This window comes from Typopeltis vanoorti, chromosome 26 (assembly GCF_054136105.1).
Source record: "Typopeltis vanoorti isolate ZY-2024b chromosome 26, IOZ_Tvanoo_1.0, whole genome shotgun sequence".
Taxonomy (NCBI): Eukaryota; Metazoa; Arthropoda; class Arachnida; order Uropygi; family Thelyphonidae; genus Typopeltis; species Typopeltis vanoorti.
Window position 1 is genome coordinate 18539456 of NC_143574.1, and position 14572 is coordinate 18554027.

The 14572-nt window shown below is 34.0% G+C and overlaps 1 protein-coding gene across 1 annotated transcript in view; it reads right to left on the minus strand.

Annotated features, from left to right (window-relative positions):
- Positions 1-14572, minus strand: part of Atf6 (bZIP_ATF6 domain-containing protein ATf6) — a 244734-nt gene that overhangs the window by 6199 nt on the left and 223963 nt on the right. Inside the window, exon 12 of the mRNA XM_090414984.1 lies at positions 13379-13463. Within this exon, the coding sequence (XP_090271110.1) occupies positions 13379-13463 (85 nt within the window). The remainder of the gene's footprint in view (positions 1-13378; positions 13464-14572) is intronic.

Here is a 14572-nt window from a genome sequence, read left to right on the forward strand (position 1 = left end):
TTAAATTCCTTCACTGTAGTAAAACAGGCCTGTCAGACCATGCACTCCAAACATGTCATAGAATTAACTCAAAAGGCACCAAGTCCCTACATCTGCACCAAAACTTGGTTTAAAAGAAAATTCAAGAAAGCCTTGTAAGATGCTGATTCATCTTCTTAATCTCAATAAGAATGATGGATCAATAATTCCAAGACTATGAAAGACCCATATACAATCCAGAACACGATGGCAGAATCCCAACAAAAGAAAACCATAACACAGAAGGACTGTAAAGATGCATTTGATGTAGTTCAGCTATATATATATATTTTTTTTAATTGTCTGTATGTTATTATGTAAAAAATTATTTATTGATTTTATTTTTTATTTATTTACTGATTTATTTTATTTATTTTTTGGTTTCACCAGAGGTCAGGCTAGCATAAACGATTAACAAAGCAGTTAGATTTAGCTTACTTTTGTGTAGTGTCATGTAGCTTGTGTCTTGTTCGTATGAATGTTTTTCTGATGATGACCATGATACAGAAGTTGAAACGTTGAGCATTATTTTCCTAATTATAAGTAAATTAATTGCTCTAATATGTGTATTTGTCTTCATAAATTCTATACAATGAATGTTGACCACCATGTAACCTTGAAAGAAAAATAAAAATGATATACTGATAGATGGTTACTTATTTCTTGGTCAATCACATGACAATATATTCAAAATGTTCTTCAAAGCCACTTTCATTGTTTTCTTGCTCATTTTTTATCATTATGTTTATATTTTGTTCAATTATTAAAAACCATATTGTATTCATACTGTTACTTAAAAATTATATTTCATATTTTTAAATGTTAAAATAAAATTGTTGGGATTCCTGATAAATACTTTTCTGTTTTTAGTATGATAAAAATTTTAGCTTGAAAATAAAATTTGCCAATGTTTCAATTTCAAAGCTGCTACTCTGTGTATAAATCAAGCTTGTTATTAAGCCAGTTGTAAGACTATGTATATTTAGGGTAATGTGTTACTTTATGTACATGTTACCTGCCATTCTTTTTTATTCATTTTAAGATTTTATGTAATAAATTTCCAAGACCATGGCATCATTAATATTCATATAATTTTTAAAATAATTTTTTTTGTACAAAACAAATTTAATATTACAATTTTTTGAGACTTTTCAGTCTGTGTTTACTCATTCACTTTCAAAGCATTATTTCCGTTTTCTGTCACTTATTTCTCACAAACTGTTGCAAAAATGAATCTGTTCTTGAAGAGATAGGGTTGAGGGTAGTTAATTCATCCGTGTAATTGTATTGTTATTTGTTGGATCTTCACACTTTTTTTAGACAAAACTGTATTGTATTACCAGTTAGAGTACTTTGTCTCTATTTTTTTTTTTTTATTACCCTATACATTTTGATAGACTAAATAAACTTTACTGTGTTGTTGGCATACATATATATAATGAAAAGTACTATGTGGACTTAGTCTGCTTTTTTTAGCAATTAAAATCAGTGTTTTTTCCCTAGTAAAAGTACCTGCTTAGGTCATACAGTATTTATTAAGAGATTAGTTTAGCCTATAGGATTTTTCACTTACTCTGCTATATCTCCCATGATTTTCATTGTATAAATATAAACAGTCTGCCAGACTCATTAACATCATCAAATTCTTGACATGTACCCTCAAGAGGTGTACAGGATACAATAGTACTACATGAAAAATTTACATCGTTATTAACTTCCTATCTACAATTTTCCTCCAAATCAGTCTGTTACTTGTCAAGATTCCAACATTATCAGATCTTATATTTCTATCGTCTAAGGCCCTTTGTACTGTATCAATCCACCTATATCTAGGTCCCTCTGGATCGTTTTCCTGCCAGCCTAGCAGAGAACACTTGTTTTGCTAATCTTTCCTCGCCCATTCTGATTGAGTGACCATACCACCTGAGATTAGCTCTGCTAACGCATTCCTGGATGCTGATAATGTCAAGTTCTTTCCTAATGTCCTCATTTTTAAAATGAAATTTGCATTGATGCCATCTGTTCACGCCTCTAATCTTTCTTAGGACTCTCATAACTGTGGTGTCTAGTCTTTGGTGAAGTGTTTTACTTCTGACCCAGCTCTCAGATCCATAAGTTAAAACTGGTTTGAACACGGTCTTGTATACAGCTAATTTAGTGTTCTGACTAATTTCCACTCATCAACATTCAACTTCTAATTCATTTTCTACCTACAGCATTTGTATTAAAATAAACAATATTCACCACACTTTACATTTAATGACCTGATAAGTACGAGCAGTTTTGTTTAATATTGTGTCTGCTCATAGTGTTAATTATCCTGCGGTTTGTTTGTGAGGTCATAGCATTAGTACATGTTGCTGACAGCAGAAGTTGCTACTTATGTCTTTCTTACACATATATTCAAATCATTTCCCTGTAATGCACTTTTTGTATTCATGAAAATATAATTCTCTCATATGCTGATCTGGTTGGCTGAGTAGTTAGGGTATCCATTCTCTGACCAACAGGTTAAAGGTTTGAATCCTGCTGTGGGCATAGATGTTCATGATTGTTTTAAAGTGGCATGTTAATTTCATCACCTAGTGTGAGATCACTGGCCTGCTTATTACAGGCTTGAAAAAGATCAATGGTTAGTCTCTGGACTATGTAAAAAATAAGAAAAAAAACATATAAAATCAATAATGGAAAAAATATCCTTAGCCCACGCATGGTACAAATGTACTATAGGTTTAGAAATCAATCTTTTGTGGATAGAAGACTAAGAAAAAAAAAATACATAATTAAATTATTTTTGACATGTACCCTCAAAGTATGTAGAAGATATTATGATAGTACTACATGAAAAACTTACATAATTACTAACTTCCTATCAACAATTTTCCTCCAAACAATCTGTTATCTATCAAGACTCCAACATTATCAGATCTTATATTTCTGTCTTCTAAGCGCTTTTTATTGTATCAATCAATCTATATCTTGCCCTTCCTCTGAATCTCTTACCTACTATCCTGGCAGAGAAGACTTATTTTGCTAATCTTTTCTCTCCCTTCTGTTTAAGTGACCATGCACATGAGATTAGTTCTGCTAACACATTCCTGGATGTTAACAATGTCAAGTTCTTTCCTAATATCCTCGTTTTTAATATGATATTGCCATCAGTTCATGCCCCTAATCTTTCTCAGGACTCTCATTTCTATGGTCTCTAGTCTTTGGTCAAGTATTTTATTTCTAACCCAACTTTCAGATCCATACATTACTACTTTTTTTGACTAATTTCTCTTATTCCATATAAATTTATTCACTTGACTTCCCACCATATGGGCTTTGATTCTGTTGTCAATCTTCATATTTAATTTACTATCTTCACTAAAAATTATGCCTAGGTAGCTGAAATGTTTTAGTTGTTCTATGGGTTCTCCCCATTCATGATGAAGTTGTTATTTTCAATAGTTCTGTCTATTTTCATTGTCTTTGTCTTGTTACAGCTGATTTTCATAACAAATTTATTACAACAGTTATTTAATTTAGTCAGGGAATCTTGGAGACTTGTACTGAATTTATTTAAAAGTATAACATCATTAATTCTAACTGCTGACTTAAAACTCAAATAAAGACTAAGTATTGCTTGATATAATGCTACATTGGCAGCATATAACTTTAGCGCTTATATATCTTTCATCTTGGCACCTTGTCATATGCCTTTTGCAGGTCAACTACAGATCTTTGTTATATTCCCATGATTTCTGAACTATTTGTCATAAAGTGAAAATCTGATCCTGACAGCCTTTATTTGGCTGTCAGGATCAAGCTTCCCTTCTGCAATCCTTCTCAACCATTTCTCAAGTATATTTGCATACATCTAACCAAGAAAACTCAGTACGGAAATACCCCTATAATTCTCACATTCAGTTTTATTTTCCTTTTTATACATGGGTACTATGAGAGATCTACTCCAATCATCTGGAATTCGAACCATGTGTCCAGGCCTTCTGAACTATGCGGTGCAGCCACTGCAAGACCTCCACACTCGAGCATTTCTGGTTGAATATCATCTACTCCTGCTGCCTTTCCACATTTCAGGCTTTTGATGGCTTTCTCTACGTCAAGTATGGATATGTATACTTAAACATAAAGAGCCAATAGGCTTCATTTCGGCGATATAAACACTATTCAAATTAAGGGGATATTAAATCCCACATTGATTTAAAACCGAATAAGAAACTCAAAGATTGGAATCAGAGAGTTTCATGCCGAATATAGTAAACTATAAAAGTATCGGCGGTTACTAGCGTGAGCTAATGCAAGTAGTCCTAGTACGTAGTACAATCTCAGGCAACTTGTTGCAAAGGTGGGGAAAGTTATGATCGCTAATCTTGGTATTTTCCATAATGTAAAAACACATTTCCTAGGAAATGTATGCTGTTATTACATTATGGTGGGAGGTCACTACCCAGACTGGTTTCAGCCTTTTTTGAGGCTCTTCATCAGTGAGTAGCTAGACCAAATAGATACCAAAGGGTATAGCGAAAAGAACTTATATACTCTGCTATACGAGTTGTCAAACAGGTGCAACCATTAAGTTACTTAAACATAAAGAGCCAATAGGCTTCATTTTGGTGATATAAACACTATTCAAATTAAGGGGATATTAAATCCCACATTGTTTTAAAACTATAAAAGTATTGGCGTTACTAGCATGAGCTAATGCAAATAGTCCTACGTAGTATAATCTCAGGCAACTCGTTGCAAAGGTATTTGCCATTATTATTAGATTTGCTCTTTTCTCCAATTTTCCCAAAATATTTTTGTATGTCTGACAATCATTTCTTACTCTGCTATTTAGATCTCCAACAAGGACCAACTTTTCTTTTTCATTGTGTCAGTTGCTTTCTCTAAAGCTTCAAAAAATTCCTCCACTTTTAACTTAGAAGAAGAAGAAACTTGGGAACATAGGTACATATGTCTCATTGTCCAGCTCCCCATTCTGATATCTGCCCACATCACTCTACTTGATATTGCCTGCCATTCAAGAAGATTAGCCTCATATTTAGTGTTGAATACTATGGCTGCTACTCCTTTTCCTTGATTTTCATTGCCTGAATATAACATTTTGTATTTATTGCTCAGAAAGATCTCACCAGTTTTTGTCTTTTTTGTTTCCGTCATCCCTATTATGTTGATATGGGACTTATCCAATTCCTCATCTCGCTCCATTTCTTTTCCATTCAGGCTTCTTATGTTGACAGTACCGATCTTGAACTCTGGTTATGTTGAGTTGGGATGTGTTTTAGGATTTGTTCCAGTAGCTGACTTTTAGCTTCGCCCTAGTTCCCTGGTGAAAACAATGGGAGGGCCTTGTTGAACTGGACAACACCCCAGCTGGCATGAAATTCTGTCATGTTGTACTATCATTTTGTATTGGGATTTAAGCCAATAAAAATACAATTTGTTAGACTAAATCCCAAATTGCCAGCCCAACCTATTTTGTTCAGTATCAAAGTAGATGCCTTACAGAGTGCACCACGAGAACATTTGGACTGGACATTAGATCAGAAGCCCTGGTTAGTTCTTTGGATTCCTCTGAAGGTTATGTGGAAGTCTCCTCCAAGTTATACAGCTTTGAACCTTAAGCCAGAATATTAGCCTCCCTACCAGCTGATGTGGATGAAATAGTGAGACCAAATTGCACTTCTTATCCATGTTATTCAATAGTTGTTACAGAATCATATCCAGATTTATCTGGATATGATTCTGTAACACCTATTGAATAACATGGATAAGATTCTGTATGACCTGGCTGGTTGGGGTGTTAAAGAAGTGCAATCTGTGCATGGCTTTTAAGTCCCACCAAAGGCTTGCTTCTTTGATACGTTGTACTAAAGACCATCTCCCTTAACTCTCTGTGTCTGGAGTATATAAAGTGCCTTGTTCAGCCAACATCTGTTTAGAAGAACTCGAAAAATGTCACAGATGGTGACAACTTTTGACACTTTGCTCCAAGATCCAATGTTAACACCCTAGTAATGAATACGGTGCCTATTCTTAATACTGTTGAGTTAATTGAAACTCATTCAAATCACATAGAATTAGGACCAAGTGGAGATAGCCAAATATTAGTTCCTTGTTCTGTATAAACTGAAATTATCTACTTCTTGTCAAGTAGATAATGCACACAAAGTATGATAAAAGATATTGAACCTGGTGTCTCAGTCTTATTATCTGGAACTGAAGTTTTGTCTTTTGCCAGTGCTTCATATCAAGATAGTAATAGTTACATGATGATGATGTCTTGGGATACATCTAGGCACTACTGCTATTGCACCAAGCATTCATAAAATACATGATCAGCAGCTTCCACCACACACCACATATGATGAACTGTACAGGTAACAACGAGACTTTCCATGATGAGTCTTTTGACTCCATAGAGGTAATAATAATGACAACAACTACAAAAAAAATTAAATATATGCAATAAAAATAAATAAATATTAAAAGCAGATCTTAATGCCAGAGATGGAAATAATCCAACCCAAACATTTTAAGTAAATATGGAGAAAACTGCATAAATGGTCAAGAACTATTAAACTTCTGTATTTTAAATAATTTTAAAATTGCATACTTTTTTTGAAAAAATATAAATAGACATACTTGGAATGGTATAGCACCAAGACCTATGAATACAGAATCATATCCATGTTATTCAATAGGTGTTACATGTGAGATCCTATGAATACAGAATCTTATCCATGTTATTCAATAGGTGTTACATGTGAGCTCTACATGTGAGAGATGTATATGTTTAGAGAGGAAATCATTTCAGATCATTATTCAGTAATCTCAAAAATAGAAATGCTAACAAAATGAGCTAAAAAAAAAATACATTAAAAAAAAAACACTAGAATGCATGCTATATCCATCACAATTAATAGATTACCTAAAAGAAGATAAAATTAATGAAGATATAGAAGAATGGAAAATTTTATAGCAGATAATTCATAAGGCAGCCTATGAAATACTTTTTTTAAATATTTGGACCACAGATATAGAAAATGCATAAAAGAAAAACAAGTAGCATACAAATGATTCCTAAAAAAGGAAATAGAAGAAATACACAAAAAAGAAAAGAAATATAGCTAAAAGCATAGTAAAGAAAAATCGCACCAAGATTCTTGGAATAGATATATTAATAAAATAGAAGATATACATGGAAGACAAGACACAGACTACAAAATACATTTGACCCTTGAACAACATGGGTTTGAAATATGCCAGTCCACTTACGTGCAGATTTTTTTTCAATAAATATATTGAAAAATTTTTTGGAGATTTATGACAATTTAAATAAACTTGCAGACAAAACACGTAGCTTAGAAATATCGAAAAATTAAGAAAAAGTTAGGTAGGTCAGGAATGCATAAAATATAAGTAGATAATAGTCTATTTTATCATTTACTACCATAAAATATACACAAATCCATTATAGAAAGTTATAATTTATCAAAACTTATACACACAAACACTTACAGACCTAAATGGTGTCATTCACAGTCGAGAGAATGTAAACAAACATAAGGATGCAGTCGTAAATCATAACTGCATAAAATAAAAATTTTATAACACTTCATTCATTAGTGTATAGCTTAGTGTTGAAAGTTTATTTTTCACTTGGTTAGACTATAATAAATTTAGTTTAATCTTTTATCCAAGTGTGAGCAAACAAAGTTTGCACCTGAAAATATCTTCAGGACTGGGGTAAGGTAGTGAAGTAAGGTAGGGTAAAGTGAAGGTAAGGTAGTAAAGTACAACACTGGGCAACTAATAGCCAAAGGTGGACCAAGCTAACATCACTCCTATCTCAGTATCTCCCATAATGCAAAACACATCTCCTTGCAGATATGTATAATGTTATGCATTAAGGAAAGGGCCACTACCCAGACTAGTTTCGACCTTTATTGGAGGTCTCTTCAGTGGGAGCCAGGCCCAGAAGTGGAGATACCAGGTAGAAGCAATGGCAAAAGTTGTACCATCTTACCCCAGTCCTGAAGATATTTTCAGGTGCAAACTTTGTTTGCTCACACTTGAATAAAGGGTTAAACTAAATTTATTATAGTCTAACCAAGTGAAAAATAAACTTTCAACATCTTTCTCTAAATCCAGAGTAATTTAATAAAAAGGTGGCATACCATTTGGCAACTCCTATAGGTAAAGATGACCTGCCATTGCTTCTGCCTGGTATCTCCACTTCTGGGCCTGGCTCCCACTGAAGAGACCTCAATAAAGGTCAAAACTAGTCTGGGTTGTGGCCCTTCCCTTAATGCATAACATTATACATATCCGCAAGGAGATGTGTTTTGCATTATGGGAGATACTGAGATAGGAGTGATGTTAGCTTGGTCCACCTTTGCTACGAGTTGCCCGGTGCATAAGCTGATACTTGCACTGGGAAGCCCTACGTTTGCTGATAAGCTTTATGGTTCCTCAAATGAAAAGAGAGAAATATTGATTTCTGATGTTTCACCCGAGGCATTCCAGTTCATGATCAGGTAAGTCATTAAATTTTTTTTCAATTTCATATTTGACGAGCATCTTTTTTCGTAGACTTATTTAGTGTATTACCGGAAAAGGCGAGAAAAAAAAAAAAAAACTAGACTCCTGTAATCAGCAAGTTTGAAACTCCTCCAGTAACCATCTAAACTGCTCTGTCTTCTATGTCTTTTAACTAGAAAAAGCCAGCACCTTTCCACATTTGGTTATGTGCTGGAGCACAAGAGCAATGAATCTCATAGATGCCTGGTTTTTTCATGAGGTGATGTGGAGCTTTTGGTGGATGGAGGAATCTTGATATTTTTTGTAAATGTAAAAAAAAAAAGCCACTTTTATGTTGTGATCGCAGAGTAACGCTGCCACTTTGTCTGTGACATTCTTGATGTAAGGTAGCATGATTGTATTCTTGAAATCTTTAAGTAAAGGAGTTGCAGGGGATGTATTAAGAATTTTTTCTGATTTTGAGTTCAAAATCATTAAATACAAAGTTCTGTTTCAGGTAGTGCAGTTCTATATTCCTTTTAACTGACTGATGTACGTCATATATTGCATGCCTTGTCTCGTAAAGTTTTAAATATTCACACCACCACCATCCATTGCATCTTTTGCAATGGATGGTGGTGGTGTGAAGCATCAATCAACTTTTTATTTATCCACATCAACTTCAAATCCATCCCCATTTGCTGCAATTTATGTATCAGAATTCCATGTGGTATCCTGTCAAACGCCTTTGCGAAGTCCAGCAATATCATCATGTAGCCATTACCTTTATCCAACTCAGGCTGTCACTTTATTATAAAAAATGAGTAAGTTACTAAAGCATGACCTACTCCTCACAAAACCATGCTAACTCCTATACAGTATCCCATTCCTATCTACCTATTCCTGAATTTTTTTTCTTTAGCCAACTTCTTAATACATTGACCACCAGTCCTGAAATGCTGATCGATCAATAATTTGCCTGAATAATACTTCTGCCTTGGAGCATCCTTTATGCAATGGAACCATTTTACCTCCCTCCTGCACTCTTAGAACTCTACTAGAGCTAAAACTCAAACAAACTAGTCAAAGGTGTTACCAATTACCTAGTACATTCTCATAATATGAGAGCTGATATCTCATCTAAACCCATAACTGTATTCACACTGAGAAATATCCTATAACCACAACTTCCTCTACTCCTACTTCCACATCAACCTGTTATATTCTCTTATGGAAATATCATCACCTGGATGATACACCCTTACAAAGTGAGCACTCAATAATTCACCTCCCTACCACTATCAAAGTTATTCTACCTTGGTCTTTTTTTCCCTTTCCTTTCCTTTTCTATTCTTTTCTTTTTTTTTTTTAATATATACTGAAAGAATGTTTTCAGATTATTCTTGATTCACTCAGCTAATCTCCCTGATTCTGCCTCCTTACCATAGCAGTCACCGTTCTGGCCTATGCTCTGAATTGTTCATGTGATTGCTGATCACCTTTCTCTTTGAATCCTCTCCACTTTTTTATTTATTTATAAACAAACAAACTCCTGCTCCATGCTGCAACTCATCAATTTAATTCCAAATTCATTACTTCTAATTCTAGGTATGCAGGCAGCTATCCATTCCATCAAATACCCCTTGGCCACTTTCCATGCACTACTAAGTCTTTACCCTGTAGCATGTCCTCCCATAGCACCACTCCAAGCAATATCCAAAATTTCCTATAATCACCAGCTGTGTAATTTCTAAACATATAACCTTACTTTACTGTAAATTGCTTTAACTACCTGCCAAGTTAAAACTGAATGACCATTCTCGCCAACTGGCAGCAGTGAAGCCATTTTAGTTATAGACAAATCCTCCAATTACATTGGAGGTTAGTGCCATTCTTGTGGATAGTATTAACAGTAAGAATGAAAGGAAAATCCCATGTCCATTTTTTAAAACCCTCCTGGCAACTGCCGAGTTGCGTGATATTCAAATTCCACGTATTTGATGTTTATAATGCTTCTTTTGGGCGTTAGAAATATCAAATCATCAAGCGAATTTTGGAATTACCCCCCCCCCCCTACATATTATTTCCTGCATTCTTGCAAAGTTTCACCACAGCATTTGAGTCACTGGATGATGCTCCAGAAAGTCTTCAAAGGGATACTTTAATTTTGATCATTCTATATATATATATATATATATACATATATATAACCGAGATTTAATTAAAAAGGTTTTAATATAAACACACTACTAGTTTCGGCCTGTAACAACCTTCTTCAGGTGACATTATAAAAGAAAAAACACTAAACATTGAGGGTTAAAAGACTATGAACAACATAGACAGTCTTTATACATAATTAGCATTAAAACGTTGTAGTTGTATTTGAAGCTGTTCTTTCATTTGTTGCATTGTTGGGAGAGTGCGTGCTTGCTGCATCACGTGAACGCCAGTACATGATTACAGCTGAATGACTATCCGGGAGGTTGTAGCTTAAGTTGTTATTTAGATGAACAGGATTGAAGATGATTTCTCTCGATTCCACAATTTTTCTCTCTATTTCATCACTGCAACGGAAGATGTTTGTAGATTTTTCCCAGCAGACTTTGTGACTTTGGTTATCATCATTAGGATTAGCCGAGAAAAGGATATGACTTGATAATGCACTTGCTCGCTGTCTCTTGTAAGTAATGTCTCTCATGTGTTCTTCCATACGCATTTCGACAGATTTGTCTGTCTGCCCGAAATAAGGAATATCGCAGTCACATAATATTTTATATACGCCAGGGTATTTGAGTTGATGATGACAAGGTTTTGGGTGGCTAATTAAGGAACGGATCTTTGGAAGTGGAGTGAACAAGGTTCTGATATTGTATTTTTTTAGAACTTTTGCTAATTTATGTGAAACAGTACTTATGTAAGGAATAGATATATTGCTTTTGAATCTATTTGTTTCTTCTGAGTGATGTCTGGGAGGATTAAGAAGGAATTTGTTAATGATTTTCTTGGAATATCCATTAACTTCGAAAGAAGTTTTCAGATGGTTTATTTCTGTAAGCAGTTCATTTGGATCATCAAGAAGAGAACGGGCTCTATGTCCCAAGGTGGAAATTATTCCAAGCTTATGAGGAGGGAAATGATGGGATTGACTGTGCAGATATCTGTTGGTATGTGTGGGTTTTCTATATATCGATATTTTTAGTTTACCAGTAGAAGAGCGAGTCAGTTTGACATCAAGAAAAGGCAAGGAATTATCCGTTTCAAGCTCAGCAGTAAACTTAATACTTTGATGTCGGCTATTGAGATGTTCGAGGAAAACCATAAGGGATTCATGTCCATGGCTCCAAACAATGAAGACATCATCCACATAACGTTTCCAAACTTTAGGTGTTAAAATAAAGGAAGAGATAGCCTTGGTTTCAAAATCTTCTAAGTAAATATTTGCAAGAACAGGAGATAAAGGATTACCCATAGCCAGTCAAATTTCAAGATAATATATACAAACAAAATCATGGACTGGCTATGGGTAATCCTTTATCTCCTGTTCTTGCAAATATTTACTTTATAGTGTTTTTTCTTTTATAATGTCACCTGAAGAAGGCTGTTACAGGCCGAAACTAGTAGTGTGTTTATATTAAAAACCTTTTTAATTAAATCTCGGTTCTAGTCATTCAAATTTTTTCATAAAACTATGTATGTTAACCGAGTCAATGATCATTCTGTCATATATATATATATATAGGAAATATATAAATATATATATATATATATATATAGGAAAACACAATGTAATTTCTTGAATATGCAGTTCTAAACTTTTTTTTTCACAACATATTACTAAGATCAGTAAATTTTATTTTTAATGCCTGCTTGATGAGTAATTATAAGTGCACTTAATAATTAGAAAACTACTCTGCTTAGTACTATGTATCATGCAGAATACATTACGTGAAATATTTAACAAAATTAAGACAATATTTCACTTAAGTTAGTAAACTGTCCTAATATAGTTTCAAAGTGATTAAATGATTCTACACTAGGGTGTAGCATTCATTCAACATTACATTACCTGATGTCTATTATTGTTTTTCCATTTTCTGTGCATTAATTGTAAATAGCAGAAGATGCATACAAGAAATATGTAATAACCAAATGATACCACTCATCAAAGTATGCTACATTCTGCTATCTGATCTGATCCTATGGCTTCCTCTCTTAGAGAGGGTTGCGACTGATTACTAGGGAGATAATGATGCAAGGTGGTTTCCCATTACCTTCCTTGCAGTATTTTTTATGACTTCAGCCTGTGTGTTCACGGGTCTGGTTTGCCTGCTTGCGGGATGAAAAAACCCCTAGATAAACTGGTGTAAAAAACCCTGCTGTCCACGCCCAAGACTGGCTAACTTGGCTATGGCTGAGCAAGATCCTTAAGCTCCTCACGTCGTCGACAGGAATCAAAACCTAGGACACTCCTTCTCCGGACATATGGTTGCAAAGCGACTAGGCTAACCACACGGACACATTCTGCTATAAAGAGTTGTAAATAAAGAACTGGTTTCATCCAACTCTTTATTGCATAGGCTTCATTAAAATTTCCTGAACAAATCTATTTGTCAAAGCTGTACCAGCCAGTGACCTACATGTCTATTCTACCACTTATCCTTCAACAATATCGCCCTTCCTTTTCAGTGCATTATGTCATTATCAACGTACTAAAACAAAATACATATCTCAAGACTAAAAAATGTAATTTTCTATTACATAGAAGGCATTTAATTGCTTAGAGCTCATTTGCCTATTCAAAGAAAAATTAAAAAAAAAGTGTACTCACCATTAAAGGTCATAGCTGGCATCACAAGGGACATTCTAGGCCTCTGAGTTTTATTGTGCACTGTAGCAGGCAATAACAAGTGATCCTGGAGGGGGAAAAAATACTATATATACACTAAAAAAAACTAAAGAAAATGAAATGGTCGATCTTATGTCTCAACTTCTCCATACTAGCTCAAAAACTAGCCTAAGCAAAGGGCTAAGTAAAATCGTCTAATTTTAATAAAATTAATCATGGTCTCAAAACACTATAAACTTAATCTAAGAGAATCTAAAAAAAGGGGAACTTTTTCTATTGTACTGTCATTTCTGAAATAGTGATTGCAGTACATTATGTCTTATCTGGTGTATTATGCTTTTCATCTCTTAAATCATTCTGTGTATCATAATTCTTTTCTGGTGTATATCCTCAAGGGATATACATGATATTATGGCAGTCTAAAATAATTAAAATTTAATGTAGAAATTCCAATTAACAATTACTTTTTTACCAAATTGGGCTATTATTTATAAAGCCTATAATTTAATTAACACATATTTCTAATGCACCAATTTCTGCCATTTTTACTTCAGACACTCGTTTGGTTAATGTATCATATCCCATTCTGTTTAAGTGATTATATTTCTTAGATTAGCTCTACTTATGCATTCTTGTTTATTATTAATATGGCAAGTTCTTTTCTGATATCTTCAATGTTAACATGGTTCTACTACCACTGATGCCATCTTCTTTTCCCTAATGTTTGGTCTTTGATCAAATGTTTCAGATCTAACTTGGCTGTCCTATTTGTAATGTTTAAATTGGTTTAAAACTATCTTGTATACTAGCACAGCTTGATGTACTGTCATATTCACATCGTGTTCCATACAAATATATTTAACTGGATTCCTATCTTACTAGCCTACTTACATTAACCAAGTGGTGGCACTCTGGAATGTGTTGCTTAGAAACTGTGCTTTCCAATTTTATCACTTTTAAAAGTAATTTCCATACCAAATAAAAATAGAGCAACAGATCTCACAGGACTGAAGATCTTAAAAAAATTTTTTTTTCCCCCTCTGTTTTAATATTGGCCATAGCAAGCACCCATGCATAACATATGCAGTGGATTTGCTTGATTGATAAGAACAAAGTTTTTAATTTGTATACAACTGCTTATTTATATTAGATGTATTTCCTCTACATGTTTCGCTG